Source organism: Mustela nivalis (genome assembly GCF_964662115.1).
Source record: "Mustela nivalis genome assembly, chromosome: 2".
Taxonomy (NCBI): Eukaryota; Metazoa; Chordata; class Mammalia; order Carnivora; family Mustelidae; genus Mustela; species Mustela nivalis.
In genome coordinates, this window is record NC_139021.1 from 128,134,956 (window position 1) to 128,153,358 (window position 18,403).

At 34.2% G+C, this 18,403-nt stretch overlaps 1 protein-coding gene across 3 annotated transcripts in view; it reads right to left on the reverse strand.

The window, feature by feature from the left end:
* Positions 1-1,061: 1,061 nt before the first annotated feature.
* CTNNA3 (catenin alpha 3) overlaps positions 1,062-18,403 on the reverse strand; it is a 1,840,263-nt gene continuing 1,822,921 nt past the window's right edge. For all 3 annotated transcript variants that reach the window (XM_082714750.1, XM_082714748.1, XM_082714749.1), the window contains exon 18: positions 1,062-1,715. In XM_082714750.1, coding sequence (XP_082570876.1) covers positions 1,428-1,715 — 288 coding nt within the window. In that variant the 3' untranslated portion in view covers positions 1,062-1,427. The remainder of the gene's footprint in view (positions 1,716-18,403) is intronic.

An 18,403-nucleotide genomic window follows, 5' to 3' on the forward strand; every position in this document is an offset into this window, starting at 1 on the left:
AAAGTACCATCCATACATTATCATATTCTTAACTTGAAGCTTTCTTATGTTTCACACATTCTTTTACCCAAACCGGTCCTCCTGGTATCAACTGATATTGAATGTTTGAATTTTACTTCATCATACTAAGATGGCATAGTTGTTGAGATAACTCATTAATGCAATGTTGTATGAAGTGAAGTTACAATTACAATATAATTTCGATAAAGTAGAATAGGGAATGCATGTTCGTAATCTCGTGTGAGAAAAAATGAAACTTAACTCTTCCAAAGAGGGAAGGGCAAGTCAGGGAAAGAGAAAGAAAGAGAGAGAGAGAGAGAGAGAAAGGATGAGGAAGGGATGGGCAATGCACTAGACCCTAAGATTATCATGAAGTCCTTCATGAACTTAATTAAGTATGAGCGCAGTGACTGGAGTTATAAAATGACCCCAATGACTTTTATTTTAAATGTTATTAAAATCACTCCAGCTCCATTCCCATTAACTCTACTTCCTAGTTCAATGATACATTTCATGCAGTTATATTTTACGCAACACCAAAAGGTTTTTCAAACTGGCCTCTTCCTTTTAATTACAATTACAAGCTAATACAAATAGATTTTTAGAGTCACACAGTACTCCTTCTACTTCTGTTATCATAACTTACTCAAGAATATAGTTAGGTGTTCCATTTCCCCAATGGGTCATAACTCTTCCTTCCATATATGGTATCTGATGGACTCATTTAAACCTAACCCTCAATATACAAAACTGCTCAATACTATGGAGACCTGAAAGTACATTTGTGGCATCAAAACTCACAGTAATCTTTATAATGTTAAAAAAAAATGCGTCATTAATCATCAAGGCTGAACTTGACTGCTGAGCTTAGTTAGTTTCTGATGTTAACCTAATCAATTGGCAATAGATACAGATATCTCGAGATTGAAAAAAAAATTATCTCTAGATATCAAGAGAATCACACGTGTCTGTCAGGTTAGGCCAGGTAAAGAAAATATAGAGATTAAATGGGAAAATACTTTAAGAAGTCTTCCACTTTCATTGAAAACCAAGTCAAGAGCTCATGTCAATGTTTTAATTCAAAATGATAAGGTGAGTGTACTTAAGCTTTTACAGAAGACTAGGACTCATTTGAGTCTCCAGTGTTCATTTGGTAGCAAATGTAAGATGCTGCCTGTGACAGGAAAAGCTGGATGACACCTAAAATGTTCATTCATTCAGCAAGCATGTATTGTGTACTTACTAGGTGCTGGCCAGACAGAGATGACAATGACATGATCCCAAATATATGTTGCCTCCAATGTTTCATGTTAATTGTGCATTAAATTCTAAAAGTTAGTGAACTTACAGAATTAATTAAGTGTAAAATTAAAACACTGTGTTTCACCAGGACTTTATAATATAGGCACTAGTATAGAATTGTGGGTTTAGTAGACATGCCGTCCTCTAAATTCACTCATGACTTGCACTGGGTGGATTTTTTTCTTTGCTGAGCCTCGTCTGACAGCTGCACAAGTCTCCTCTGGCTTCTCTCTTTTAATCAAGGGCTTTTTTGCAGGAGCCTTCATTCTCCACATCACAACTGGGTGCCGGGGCCCAGCAGGACTCTGAATTCGGATGATCTTCGTTGAGGCAATGTAAGACATTTTCACTGTTTGCACCACAGCATTCATTAAATTTTTGGCTGCTTGGATCAGGGAGGTGACGCTGTCCAACTGAAGGAGGAAAAAAGACCTATTATTCAAGAATGCAATCAGAAATTTAAAGAGATTTAATGTTATAGAAACTGAAATGTTCCACTTTGTTTTCACCCCAGAAATGAGTTAATCCCTATTTTATGTATCTGTGTAAATTATCTACATTAATCCATCCGCCTAAATTTATCGTTTATTTATCTGATATATAAATATATTCATATTCTCTTTTTTAAAAAAATAGAGTAATATTTATTATTTTTGATATGAATATATAGTAGGATTATATAACCAAAGCCTGATGAAGCCTAACGGTTACTATGATGAGATATTTTAAAAAGATTAATTTCCATCCTTGGTTTTCAATTAAATGGATGCTATAACTTCTATATAATATTGTAAGGTCCAGATCTAGATGGTCACTGTTTTCTTTGTAATAAATCTCCCTATATGCAAAGGTAATTCTGAGCCCTTTTTATAAAAGATGGTAATCCTCAAGAAAAGCAATTATATGTGTAATTTGCTTTATAAAAACAGCAACTGAAAACCTTCCTTCTAGGAAATTTATAGTTTCAGAACATTATTAATGTTCTTCTACAGCACATACAGGTGTACACATGCATGTATACCATTAACGTCCATTAACCAAATTTTCCCAAATATTTTCACCGAAAAGTGTCTTTTAAAACACAGAACTTTCAAACCTATCATGCAGTGTATTAAAGTAGATAAAGCCAAGTCTTTTCAATCAAATAAAGTTGAGTTTAAATTCCAGACCTGCCTTAGAATTTCGGCAAATCATTTAACCACTTTCATCCTAGTTTCTTAAAATATTTAGTAGAAAAAATACTAATTAATGTTAAATAATGTGTGTCAAGGACCTAGTATAGTGATTGCCAAATAGCTGATTGTTATCAAATACATTTCCTTTGTTTCTTAGGAAGACTGACAAATGTCTAATTATAAAGATGCACTAATGAAAGTACTAAAACAAATGGTTTCCCACATGATTTTGTTTTTAATTGTTGTCTTCTGGATTGTTCACAAAAATAATCTCAGGGAGAAATGGAGTGATATTCCTAGAATTTTGCAAAACACTGTAGAGCTAAGCTGAGTTGGCTCATTTTTTACAACTAATGCTTCTGCCATTATTTTAGTTTGGCAGATTGTCATCCCCAGCCAACTCACACAGGAAGCTGTGCCTCCACTGTCACCTCTCTGTGATGTGTGCTGTCAGGGCTGAGACTCAAACACTGGCTCTGTGTTGCTAAAATCCATCAGCAGCTGCGTGGCCTGAGTACTCTACCTTTGCAGCTCAAGGAGTCTCATCTCACATACAGAATAAATGAGCGAAGGAAAGTAGTAAGCTGAGGTTATGTGCCTGGGGCAGTGGTCTAGCTGGCTGCTTCCTAGGAAGAGAATTTAATTAGCTCCATTATATGCCAAGCTTGAAATTCTTGAAAAGGTAACACCAAAAAATATGTAAATGGAAAGGCAGTAGTACTAGGCAACTATACCTCTTCAAGTCGTTTTACTTACTGAAGCCAGAAATGTAAAAATCTGTGTGTGTGGCAGGAATGACAAATACTCTGCAAACATTAAACAGGATTTCATGAAACACTGACACGTATTTCAGAGGATACTTAGAGCTTCTGAATCTGTACACAGCTTTAAAGAACAAAACTAGACTTTGAATAGAATAAAGCACTTCATTATTAATGTTCTTCTATGGACAGATTAGAGGCTGAAATCTGTCCTTTAATAATTAACAATTTTTATTCAAAACCCCTGGGAGCCAGTTAAGATTCTGAAAGTAGTTCCTAATCTCACCATAAGGAGAAGAAAATTTTTCTAAATGATGAATTAACATGAATAGTATTGAGGACCCTTGGAAGATTTCCCTCTCAAACATGAATATATCTGATTTACTCCAAGGGCTCTGTGCTAACATCAAGACTTTCTTTCATAGAACATTCTAGAGACCTGCTATCATTCAGAATTTGATTAGTGGCTTTGGCTTCTCTAGCTTCTTGTCTTCTTACATGCATGTCTCCTCTTTTTGACTTTGTAATCTTATCTACATGCCTTAAAATGTAGATACTGGGGGTGCCTGGGTGGCTCAGTGGGTTAAGCCGCTGCCTTCAGCTCAGGTCATGATCTCAGGGTCCTGGGATCGAGTACCGCATCAGGCTCTCTGCTCTGCGGGGAGCCTGCTTCCTCCTCTCCCTCTCTCTGCCTGCCTGTCTGCCTGCTGTGATCTCTGTCTGTCAAATAAATAAATAAAATCTTAAAAAAAAAATGTAGATACTGGTTTGTCTTCTTTCTTCATTGAATCAACAAAGCCCTATCTGTGCCATTGTGATCTCTTACGCCACCTCTGACAAAGCCTTTTATTTTAAAATTCTAAATGGTTGTAGTAAACTTCTCCTCTGGGTAACCCAGAAAAACCATAGGACCAATTATGCCCCTGGGAGAGTGTGAAGACTAGTTTTGTAGACAAATTAGGACAATTGCTACAAGAATGCTGCCATTTCATGAGGAAAGCTTGTCAGGCATTCTATACGGATCTTTGAAGTCTAAGAGCTGTGTGTGCTAAGATGCATCACTCTGCTATTAGCCCAATCACTGGCCTCACAAGCAAGGTACAGAGACAAGCCTAACAAATTGTAGGATATCCTGTTCAAGGTCAAGCAGTGGTGCAAGCCTACTCATGGAAAATAACTGCACGATTTCCTTGTCTGCAAAATTTTTTTTATAAGTCCTCTTATCCAGGTCCACTTTGATAAAAAATTCTTCCAGGGAAGCATTCAATAGAACTTTCTTTGTGAAAACAAAGTCAAATTTGAGCTAGACAGTGCATCACTTTAGAGTTTCCGTGTTCAAACTATTGAACAAAGTTTTCTGAATTTCACAAATGCATCGTGAGAGACAAGAATGTTATTATACTCTAAAGGCTTAGTACAGGAAACCAACCAGACTATAAAACTCAGGTCCAAAAATTCTCATACCATCATGAATCACTTTCATTAACTGAATATTCTTTTAGGCGAATGCAACTTAAAATGTGTACCATAGAAGGAGCAACTTTCCCCTAACATCTGGTAACTTTCCTCTGTGACCTAGATGAAGTGTTCTTGGTCAGAGTATCAACCAAGATCAAAAATGGCTTCTAAGACCTCAAACCTCTTAAGGATTATATGTATATATGTGCATTCAAGTTTTCTAGCCACCCCCTTTTCCATAATAATGGACAAAGTTTTAAATAACTCTTAAAAGAAAATTTTGACCTAAAAGAAAGGGTTCTGATTGAAATTGGAAGTCTGTTCTCTTTCAACAGTAAATAGGAAAATAGCCACTCTTCCTATGCTGGTGACTTGTTCTTATTCTCACAACTCTGGTGTAGCTTTAAAATAACTGTGCTTGGGGCACCTGGGTGGCTCAGTGGGTTAAAGCCTCTGCCTTCGGCTCAGGTCATGATCCCAGGGTCCTGGGATCTAGCCCTGCATCCAGCTCTCTGCTCAGTGGGGAGCCTGCTTCCCCCTCTCTCTCTGCCTGTTTCTCCACCTACTTGTGATCTCTGTCTGTCAAATAAATAAATAAAATCTTTTAAAAAATTGTGCTTAGTGGTCTACTAATGTTACAGTAAATTTCTCAATATTGTCTATGTCTAAACATAAATTAGTGAGCTCTGCCTCACTTTTTTGAAAATCTAAATAAATAGAGGACGACCATTTGGTAAATTGGCTCTTACCCTAACTGTAAGATATATCTTGCAAACATTCCAAATTATGACAATCTAAATAGAGTCCTATTTTATAGGAATCTTAGTTTAGTTTATTTTAGTGTCTTTGCTGTGCTTTGTAGTATGTATTCTGTGATTCCAGGCTACAGTACAAATTTGTCCAATTCTAAAAACGTTCTCAGACAAAAGGTTCAATCCTACTTAGAGATATGTCTATAATGTTTTGCTATGGAAAAGCAGTAGTTCAAAAGCAATAAAGATATTTTCTTTTTCCTCATAAAATATCAACTTTTTGTCCATATGTGACCACTATACACAAAAAGTATGGATTTTTTTTACAAAACCCAGTGTTAAATACCTGTAATGTAGTCCTCCATAACTACAAGGCGGAACTCCTGCTGGTAAACCCTTCTCAAAATCCTACTGTGATACCGATAGCCAAGAGTAATAAAAAGATGAGGTAATTATTCCTTCTTTTAATTTTCTAAGTTTCTCATCTACATTATGTCAGACACCAGAATGCCTTGTACTATACTATTCTAACTCTCCATATTATCAGATATGTATTTTATATGAGGATGCTCAGGAAGTGAAACTCACTCCCATTGATGTGGATCTCATCCCCTTGCACCTGGGCTATCACCTGGGGAAATCATCCTCCCCAACCCCTGTGTGAGCTGCCATGAAAGCTACTGCTACTGGAACTCCTGTGGAGGGAAAAACCTGTTGTTGCCTGAAAAGATGTATTTCTTTTCCTAAAACGTCCTGGGTAAAATGGTGCCAAGTGTAGACAATGAAATTCTTGTGAGTCTCAATGTTTACCTAAGCTTAAAGACCCCTTGTTGATGTTGCACCTGCACAACACAGTACTTGAAAGGCAAATGTGTGGAGTTTGGCTCCAATTATAATAATAACTTATAACAATTGATAATATCTATTGTGTGCTTCCTGTGTATTGGCCCTGTTTTAAGTAGTTGACATATATTTACTCACAGTAACCCTATGCGGTAAGTACTACTACTATCCATTTTATGGATGAGGAAACAAAGGAATTGGAAGGTTTGGTAGCTTGCTCAAGGCAATACAGCTGTTAAATGGTAGAGCTGGAATCTGAGCCAAGGCAGTCTTGTGCAAGTACCTGGTGCTCTTACCCATTATATACCCTGCTTTTCAGTAAGATGTCACTTTCAATGAGTGTTTATTTTCAGGTATGAGTAGTTGGAGAACTTGCAGTAACATTAATATAATGTCTAAAATTAAAAATTAACTACCTAATAATGGATTTGGGGAAGGTTATAGAATTTTTGTAATGTATACTAGTACTAAAAAAAAGGAAGTTATCTTACTTGCCAAGGTATTTTGTTAGGATGGTGATTTGATAATGTTTATATTCCATCACTTTTTAAAGAGATTTTTTTTTTTAAATAGCAAATAGAAACTGTCATTCTTATAAGCTCCAAACAACTTAAAAACCTTTAGATTAATACTATTTTATAACAAAACTTTTAATTTTAAAATGTAGATCTTAATAAGACAAAGAAAAAAAAATAAACAAACCGTATTATAGATTCTAGGACATAGAACTGCATAACATTATTTCATCTTTAAGATGTGTCATAATTTAAATACAACCCAAATTTTCTCTGATTCTCAAACAAAATTAATTTGTTTACTTTGGCTTACAATAGAAACTAGTATTGGGAAAGAACTGATACAGCTCAATACCCCAAAAGCAAATAATCTAATTTAAAAATGGCCAGAAGATATGAACAGACATTTCTCCAAAGATATACAGATGGCCAACAGACAATGAAAAGATGCTCAACATCATTTATCAACAGGACAATCAAAACTACAATGAGCTATCACCTTACACTTGTCAGAACGGCTAAAAGCAGCAACATAAGAAACAAGTATTAGTGAGGATGTGGAGAAAAAGGAACCCTCTTACATTGTTGGTGGTAATACAAACTGGTGCAGTCACTGTAGAAAAGAGTATGGAGTTTCCTCAAAAAAGTAAAACTATCCTATGATCCAGGTATCACACTACTGGGTAATTACCCCCAAAATACAAAAAAACGCTAATTCAAAGGGATACCTGCCTCTCTATGTTTATTGCAGCCTTATTTAGAATCGCCAAGATATGGAAGTAGCCCAAGTATCCACTGAGAGATGAGTGGATAAAGAAGATGTGATATGTATGTGTACACACACACACACACACACACACACACGCACACAAATATTATTTGGCCATAAAAAGGAATGAAATGTTGACATTTGCAACAACATGGATGGAACTAAAGAGTATAATGTTGGGTGAAATAATTCAGTCCAAGAAAGAAATATACCATATGATTTCACTCATGTGTGGAACTTAAGAACAAAACAAATAAATAAAGGAAAAAAGAAAGAGAGAGACAAACTAAGAAACAGACTCTTAACTGTAGAAAACAAGCTGATGGTTACCAGAGGAGAGACAGATGGGGGATGTGGGAAATAGAGGATGGGAATTAAAGAGTAAACTTACCATGATGTTTTAAAAATGATAAAAAAAAGAAGAAAGAGAGAAAGAAAGAAAGAAAGAAAGGAAGGAAGGAAGGAAGGAAGGAAGGAAGGAAGGAAGGAAGGAAGAAAGAAAGAAAGAAAGAAAGAAAGAAAAAAAGAAAGAAAGAAAGAAAGAAACCAGGGTTTGGTTCCCTATCCAAGCATTATCTATTTAATGCTTAATTAATTTTTTCCATTAAATTATTTAGAAATAAGTTAACATAGGTAACATGAAAGGACTCTGTGTCTGTGTGTTGGTAGACAACAACAGCATAAATATTTCTTAAAAAACTTTCAGATTTTTATAGTCTTTCTAACTTACAGGTGTCATTTTCATCTGTAGATTGACCTAACAGAAGTAGCTGCTCACCACTGGAAATGCTTAAATATATATTTGTCAGCAAAAATCCATCATCTAATTCAATATGTTTCTATTATCAATTCTGAACCTCTCTTGAGGAGCTGATTTTATCCCAATACTTGGTTAACATATTCTTTTGTTTCTGAACAGGTTTTTAGAAGAATGGCCGGTATTGAAAGCATTTTCCCTTTTCAGATGCATTAAAAAATGTTAAACAGCCAGGCTGGCTTAACGAGAAAATCAAATTAGAGACTTTGTTAAGGCTAGTCAAAATGGAGTTACATATCCAAATTGAAATTGTCAAGCTTATAATTAAATTGAGAAGGTGGCCCCACTTTAAATATGAAGAGTTTTTCCAAAGGACCACTGGTAGGATTCACATAGTAAATTCATCTCTTGCCAACTCTCCATTAGAACATGACAACAGAAAAGGAAAACTTAAGTAGAAAGGGGGGAAAATCAATGCATGGAATAACTAAAGAAATTTAACACCACTGAGACAGCCAGACACAAAATGAAATATGACATTTATTCATTTGTAATATTGCCCTGTCAAAAAGAATTTTCAAGGCTAATTTTTTTCTGAAGCACATACTCTAGGCTGAAAATATTTTGCATCATCTTAAAAGGAAATAATCACAAACAGAATAACACCAGTTCAGGTGGCTACGCAGAATGCCTTTTCGTTCTGTTTGAAAAGACCTGTTCTAAAACCATGGTGGGTACCATTAATGAGTTCTCCTTAGCTATCTTTTAACCATGTTGACTTAAAGGTGAACACTTCACTGAAGAACTAATTTTCTATAACCATTAAAGCCCAGGCACTAGTTACACAAATTCAGAAAAATTAGTATATTCTTTCCTGAGTAGTAGAGCTTGCAGGCAGGGGCAGGGTTTGGCAAGCCTGTCTCAACATCCATGTTCCAATCTGTGGTTTCTCTTCTCTCCAACATCAGACAGGGCACTGAGGTCTATCCTCTCCATAGACATCTATTGTCTGTATTCATCATGACATCTTGATGATGGCTGTGAGACCTCTGGACTGAGTGCAAAGGAGCACCAGCATTAGTCTTATACCCTACACTCATCCCTTGCATGAGAAACGCAAGGAAAAAGTAGGTTCTGTGAAGCTAAAAATCCAAATGGCATAGTTTTCCAATCCATGCAGGGATTTCCAGTGCATAGATCCCTACTGTTTTTCAGATCTCTTTTGATCATCTGCCTACCATTTTAACCCCTCTATTAGTAACAGCCAACAGTCCTTGTTTCATTTGCCTCTGCTACAAACATTTAGTAAAAGAGAACTGCTTATGGCCCTAGCGCTGATCATCAGTGACTTTCTCCCACCTTTAGAGAATTCCTTCACTGGGTAAATTGGTTTCCAATTAAATGGACAGACGCCAGCCCAAAGCTGACAGACAGTGCTGTGTTGTGTCTTCAGCTAGCTGTTACTGCACTCACCCCACCCAAACACTCTTTCAAATTTCTACTTTCATCACATTTCTAGCACTTCGTATTCTCACCTGTTCTGCAGAATATTTCACCTAAAATAAATATAAAACAAAAAAGCAAGGAAATAAACAATAGCAACAACAAATTAGAAACAAAAATAGAAGCGGCAAAATGAACCCCACTTAATCTAACATTTATTCTTAGCCAGTTCCACTAAAATGAAAGTGCTATCTCTTGTTCTGTCTATAATCAGGGCTACGAACTGAGCTCTAGGTTTTATTTTCCCTGCCTTCTTGGGGACTGTGCACAATTAGTAATTCTTTTATACTACTGCATCTTTATGATATTCCTTTTTATTGACATTTTCATGTAATATTTGAATGTTCATAAAATCCTACTTTAAAACACAACCAGATTTGTTAAAAGGTTTGCTATATTCCCTGACAGTATTTTCCTCAGTTCTCAAGCAATTTCTTATTTTCACATATGTAATTTTTCTTTTTTCTAATAGACATTGATATCATGTATTATTAAATATATAATATATATTTAATATTATGCATAATTAAATGTATTGTGTATTACATGGATTATATAGTATATGTGTAAATGTACTTATATATAACATTGATATTGACATATGTATTAAAAATGATATAGTGCATAATTAATATATATAACATAAATATATGTAAATATAAAACTTTACATTTAAATATAAAATATGTAATATTCAACATTATCTAATATAACATGTATATTGAATTATTTAACATTCATATTAAATAATTCAATATATAATCTTAAGCATCTAGTTTCTTTCAATCAAATTTCATTTATGAGATCACCTAATTCTCATTCTGAAAAAACATCCCCAATGTAAAAAAATCATAGTTTATTTACCATTCTACTGTTGATGGACTTTAAAGTGCTTTAGGGCTATTATGAATAGCAATTTATGAATATTCTGTTACATGTATTTTGGTGAACAAATACATGAAATTTTATTGTGTATGTACCTGAAAGTGCAATCCAGAGTCATAAAAATGCACATATTCCATTTTATTGGCTATTTCCACATAAAAATTGGAAGTGATCCTGAAAATTTATACTTCTACCAGCAAAAAATGATAGTTCCAATTGCTGCATATCTTCACCAACACTTTTTCTTCATAATTTTCACTTTAACAATTTTGGCAGGTTTATAGTCGAGATTTTAAGTGGCATTTCATTGGTAACTAATGAAGCTGAATATATTCTCTTATGTTTATCCTGCATCTCAAGATAGTGCAAAATTCACTTAATTCTTCTTACACATTTTTCTGGATTGTTTTTGGATTTTCCTGTATTCAAGCATGTAATCTATGAATAATAACAATTCTGTTTCTTTTTTATTAGTTTTGTCTTTTTTATCTTTTGCATTATTGCACTAAGTAGAACTATCAGTGCAGAAGTGGTGATACCAGGCATTTTTCATGTATCTTCTACGTCAGAGAGAATGTTTTTCATATTTTATCATTTATTTCTTAGTTACCTCATGGACAACGTATTTATTTTTATTACTTTTTAAAATTTTCTAGAAAGGGAGGATTTCTTTTGTTGTTGTTGTTGTTGTTGTTATTGATTCCTACCCTAAAATACTACTATAAATGGAGAACAAACTGAATGGCTTCAAAAATTTGGTATTTGTTTAGGCTTTCTTTATGACGCAACATATGGTTAAATTTGGTATATGTCAAGTACACAAGAAAGGAATGTGAATCGTAGTATTGTTAAATCAATGTTGTATTATGCCAGCTAACTTCCACTAGCCTCTTATCAACCAAACCCAGAATTCCTATCTTAGCTATCAGGTAGCCACTGATCTGCTTTATATCACTATAGATTAGATGTAAATTTTCTAGGGTTGCATATAAGTGGACATCTAGATTATGTCCATTTTTCGTTTTGTATCTTTCAGCATTATTTATATTTACCATATTACCATACTATATGTACTAGTAGTTTATTCTCTTTATTGTTGAGGAGTTTTAAATTTTATACATATACCACAACTTTCAATCCATTAACCTGTTGACTTGCACAACTACTTCACAGCATAAGTTTTTATTTCTCTGGGAAAATATCTAGAAATAAAACTGCTGTGTTGTATTTTAAGTGTATGTTTAACTTAAGAAATAAAACTGTTCACCAAAGTTATTTTCTTATTTTAAATTTCCACCAGCAATGATATGAGAGCTACAATTCTCAATGCCCTTGGCCATATTTGATATTTTCTATCTATATTTTTCACACTCTAATCAGTATAAAGTACAATGTCATGTGTAATCTAGTTGCTTTTCTCTGATTATTAATTATATTGAGGATATGTTAGTGTACTTAAATGAACATTCACATATCTTCTTTAATGAAATATCTGTTAAATATTTTGCCTCATGTTTGGACTATCTTTCTATTCAGTTTTAGTGTTATTTATATATTCTGTATACAAGTGCTTTGTCAAATATTCATATTACAAATATTTTCTCGCAGCTTGTTATTTTTCTTTCCCTTTCTTAACGGTCTTTCAAAAAGCTCAAGTTTTAAAATGTGATGTAGTGGAATTTATCAACTTATTTTATTCTTTATTTAATGATTTTCCTTTCTCACTGAAAATTTTTTGGCTACCAAATGAGTTTACCAAAACTTTCTTTTATTTTTTTTTCTTTTATGTTTTCTTCTAGATGTTCAGAGTTTTAGATTTATATTTAAGTTTATGGCCAACTTTGTATTGGTTTTTGTTTGTGGAGTAATATACAGCACTGTTCTTTCTTTTTGTACAGATATCCAATTGTTCAAGCACCATTTAGTGAAAATGTTTTTATTTTCTTTTTAAGTTATCTTAAAACCACTGTCAAAGTTAAATAAAGCATATATATATATATATATATATATATATATATATATATATATTCTGTCTATTTCTGGACTTTCAATTAGTTTCCATATCTATGTTTATACCAGTACCATACTATTTTGAATACTGTAGTTTTATATTTTTTTAAAAAATACATGTTTTACTTATTTATTTGAGACGAAGGGAGAGAATGTGGGCATGAACTTGGAAGCAGGGAGAGGAGCAGAGGGGGAGGGAAAGGGCCAAGCAGAGTCTAGGCTGAGCATAGAGCCCTATGTGGGGCTTAATCTCAGGATACTGAGATCGTGACCAGAGCCACTCAACCAACTGAACCACCCAGGCGTCCCTATTATTAAGTTTTGAAGTAAAATACATGCAATTTAAATGTGTTCTTTTTAACAATTGTTTCAACTATCTCAGGTATTTGGATTTCTACATAACTTATAGAATCAGCTTGATAAATTCTACAAAAATGCCTGTGGGAATATTGATTTCTATTATGTTTAATATATTGATTAATCTAGATAGAAATGACAAAAATATTGATTCTCCTTCTATGAACATAATATAGCTTTCCATTTTTCAATGTTTAGTTTCTCTCAACAAGAGTTTATAATTTTTAGTTTAAACATCTTGTATATATGATGATGAATCTCCCTTCATATTTTGCTTTTGATGTTACTATAAAATTTATTTTGAAAATGTTACTGTATTTTTTATTGCTGATACATAGAAATACATTTGAATCCTAGATTATTGGTTTTGTTTTGATTTTGATTTGGTTACATTTTTGGTTTTTTTTCTTGCAACATTTCTGCTGTTCACAAATTTTCTCCAGGAAGAAATTCTGGATGAAGTTATTTCACATAATTTTTCCTTTTCTCAGGACTTTCAGTCTTCTAACACTTACTGTCCAGTATTTAAAAATCGTAGAGATATATATTTCATTCAACATTATGGTTGTTCACGGTAGAAAGGAAAAGCCAGATTTATTTATTTATTTTTATAGAGAGAGAAACCAGGAGCACATGAGCGAGAGGGTGAGGGGCAAAGGGGGAGAGAGAGAGAGAATCTCATGCAGACTCCCTGCTGAGCATGAGTCTGATGTGCAGCTCAATCTGGCAATTCTGAGTTCATGACCTGAAAAGAAATCAGGAGTTGGGTGCTCAACTGAATGAATCACCCAGGCACTCCTATCTATATTTAAATATGTCTCTTTTTCAAGTATTGCATGATGTTCTCTTTATTCCAGTTTGGACATTTTAGTCCTTTCCTGTTCTTTCATTTACCTGTTATGTAATATAATTACAAAGTCAGGTTATGTTTACAACTATTTTACTATTCATATTTTGTTTGACATATTTATGTACTATCTATCTTCATCTCTCTTGTTTCTTTTGGGCTAATGAAATATTTTATATTCTTCCATTTTCTTTTTCTAGTACCTCCTCAGTTATAGATTCATTTTAACTACTTTTGTTTTGGTTAGTCTAAAGATTAAACCATTCTTTGATTTACTAAGGTTTAGTATAAAGTATTACTTTGGAGCTCCTGGGTGGCTCAGTTTGTTAAGTGTCTGACTCCTGTTTTGGCTCAGGTCATGATTTCTGGGTTGTGGGATTGAGCCCTGCACTGGGCTCCACACTGAGCTGGGAGTCTGCTTGGGGACTCTTGCAGTCTCACTCACCATCGCCCCGTGCTCACACACTCTGTTCTCTCTCTAAAATAAATAAATAAATCTTTTAAAAATACATGCATAAAGATTATTTTTATCATTCTTCTGTAATACTATAATATGGAAAATTCTAATTCTTATTCATATCAATTTTACAATATAGTTATAATGAATTTTACTTCTAAACAGATTTTAAATCCAATAGAGCAATTATAGTATTTTTTTGTACTGCCAGATTTTTAAAAATTTTCTCACATATGTATATTTTCCCTTACATTTCCATGTTTCCATTTTAGAAGATTTTCTTTCTATATAAAAATCTATCCTTAGTATTTCTTTTTCAAATGGACTGATAGTGAGAAATACCATCAGTTTTTTTTTTTTTTTAAAGAATCTTTACTTCAGTTTTATTTCTGAAGTGTATTATTCTTAGTTATAGAATTCTAGCCTGGCACTTATATTCTTTCACCTTAAAGAGATCATTCCATTTTCTTCAAGATTCCATCATTTCTTTTGAGAAGGCTGTTAATAAGTTTTCACAAATTTCCTTTGAAGAAAGAGCAGGTCTTTCCTCTCTGGTTGCCTTTAAGATATTAACTGACTTCTTTTTCATCAGTGGTTTGACTGTGATGTACCTAGTTGCCAGATTTTTTTTTTTTTTTCCTTTTACATCTCTGGTTGTCATGAATTCATGAGTTAATCTGCTCAGTAAGGGGAAATTCTAAGCTATGATTTCCTTGAATATTGGTTTTGTTTCCTTTTTTCTTCTTTTTCTTTAGAGGATCCAAATACAGCCATGATAAATATGTTGTGCTTATTCTAAATGTCTCTTATCTGGCTTTCTAGTTGTTTGTGGTGGAGCCATTGGTTTTTCCTAAGCCACCACATTCCATCCAGAAATGAGTTTTCTCATTTTAGCATGAATTTTAGTCTTTATGTTTCATGAGTTCTTAATCAAAACTGCTGAATAGTTTATCCTTGTTAAAAAATTTCTTCCTGGGGCACCCAGGTGGCTCCGTGGGTTAAGCCACTGCCTTCAGTTCAGGTCATGGTTTCAGGGTGCTGGGATCGAGCTCCATGTCAGGCTCTCTGCTAGGTGGAGAGCCTGCTTCCCCTTCTGTCTCTGCCTGCTTCTCTGCCTACTTGTGATCTCTCTCTGTCAGATAAATAAATAAAATCTTAAAAAAACAAACAAACTTTCTTCCTAGTTTCATCTAGTTTATCCATTTACCATTCAGTTTGCACAATGTAGAACTTTCCTGTGCAGGATGTTTTTCCCAGATGTTCCTTAAGTATCTGGGTTTTAAACTCTCCCCTCACTGTTCCCTCTCAGTCTAAGTCCACTCATGAACTTCCAAGGCTACAATTATGATTTAATTTGCTTATAATTATGAATATGATTCTCAAAATTCATTATCTTAGCTCTTAAGGAAATATTAACCCGTCAACTACATAAGCAAAAACTACAAATCACCCTTGACTCATCATCGTCCTTCACCAATCACCTCTATTCAGTTAACAAAGCCCTCAATCCAATCCAATTATCTTTCCTTCTCTACCATCACCACCCTAGTTATCTTCTTTAACTTGCACGACTGCAATATGTTTCTGGGCTCTATCTCTGCATTTTTTTTCCTCTCAGATTCATTTCCCACAATAAGGCAAACATTACCTAATCTCTAAAAACAAATCCATTTGTTTTACAATACACTGCTGGGTTTGCATTGGATTTTAAAATTTATCTTTTTTCTAAACTTTTTGTTATAAGTTACAAAGCCTTCGGTAATCTTCTCTCATTTTGCTTACTCAACTTTATTTTTTGCTTTTATATTATGTGGCCCAGTCATAAAATGAAACTAAACTAGACTAAAATATTTTTATTTCCAAATATGCCACACATTTTTTTTCTCACCTCCAATCCTGTTCATAAGCCATCCCATTTGTTGAGAAATAACTTCTCCTTACATCAGAGGACTCCCTTTCCCTAATTAGGTCTCACATTAATATTATTTTATCAGGGAATCAATTCAATGATACCTAGAATAAGCTGGATCATCTTTTTATATGTTGTTATAGCAGTCCATTTTCATCTAACATTAGAGTCATCATAAGGCAAAAAGATCCACATGTTACCTTTCAGTGTAATTATAATAAAAATATATTTCAGAGTTGGTTGTTAAAATTAAGTGTGATAACATTTATAATGTGCTAAGGTAGGGTTTTACACATCACATAAACATACATATGCACAAAATGAAGCCATGTCTTATATAAGTTTTTAAGGTGAACTGGCAAATAATACATTATACAATTCAGAGATTTTGATGAAACAAAACCTAAGAACAGCAGAAGAACATTTCTTGACCATGAAAGGTGGAGGGACAAGTACCGTGACTCCCAACACACACACACACACACACCACCACCACCACCACCACACCATATTTCTCAAATCAGCATGAGACTAGCTCTGTTTATCATGGTCCTTTAGTGAAAATATTGGTCAGGGTCCAGTGAGGAAAATAGAAACGATTCCAGGTATTTCAAACACAGAATGTAATACAGGAACTTGATCATTGCCAGGTAATTCTCAACTTAGTAGCAGCAGCATGAACTGTTTTCATTCCTGGCATGAAAGGATATTAAAAAGATGAGACCGTGAAAGTAGCTAAACACCAAAAGTAGATGATTGTTTATCAATAGTCTACCAATTCTCTCCCATTGGTTAAACTGAGCTAGAAATGAGCAGTCAAAAAATCTTTGGCAGAGAAAGGTTCTGAAAGCAATAGTAGTCATGACTAGCAAAATGAGATTTTATGTCTTCTCAATCTCAATATGCCATTGTTTCATTCATAAAATTTCATTGTACTTACTTTAACATTTCTGTGAGTATAACATGTACTTTATTTTATTAATTTTTTAAAATATTTTATTTATTTGACAGACAGAGATCACAAGCAGGCAGAGAGAGAGAGAGGGAAGCAGGCTCCCTGCTAAGCAGAGAGCCCGATGTGGGGCTCAATCCCAGGACCCTGAGATCATGACATGAGCCAAAGGCAGAAGCTTTAACCCACTGAGCCACCCAGGTGCCCCTAACGTAGTGTTTTTGTTTTTTTGTTTTTTTGGTTTTTTTTAAAGACAGAGATCACAAGTAGGCAGAGAAGCAGGCAGAGAGAGATGGGAGAAGCAGGCTCCCTGCTGTGCAGAGAGCCCGATGTGGGGCTCGATCCCAGGACCCTGAGATCATGACCTGAGCTGAAGACAGAAGCTTAACCCACTGAGCCACCCAGGCACCCCCCTAATGTGTATTTTAAAAGGAAGTTCATACGTCTGTGCTCTCATTCAATCAAAGAAATATTTACCAAAGTCAAGTAGTTATTTTCCCTACCTCTGTCAATAAAATAAAACATAGGAGAGTGATGGCTTGTTTAACTCTCAATGCTTTTGCATACATAAAATCTGTAATATCCTGTCAAACATGCCTATGCTTCTCTAGAAAAATTCTGGTATTTTGTTAGGAAAATAGAGACTGCAGGAGTAAAAAGGGTACATAAATAAACTTTAAATCATCACTTATATACATTAGGTTACACACTATTTATATATAGAATGTGGTTTTCTGATTTTAAGTAAAATGTCAGCTTCCCTATTGTTTTGTTGAAGTACATCTGAAATCCTGCCTCATATTGCAATTTATTTTGTAACCCAGCTTTTCCAGACTCTTTGAAGATTTGATCATGGTTTAACATGACTCTATGAAACAAAGTATTGGCTTCTATTTTTTAATTAAAACAATTTCATAATTATCTAGGAAGTAAGAGCTATAATGGAAATATGACTAGCTTTAGACAATAGCTATAACAAAATCTATGAGAAAGTGGCCAGTTTTCTGGACTCCTGTGTATCTTTTTAATATGTTTTCCATAGTCTCATTTAACTAGTACATCTAGGTAGTACTCCAGCCCCATGCTTGCTATGGCCTACAGAAACTACAATTATGTACTGTGTTAGTGGTCTAAATCTAGGATAAGAAGCA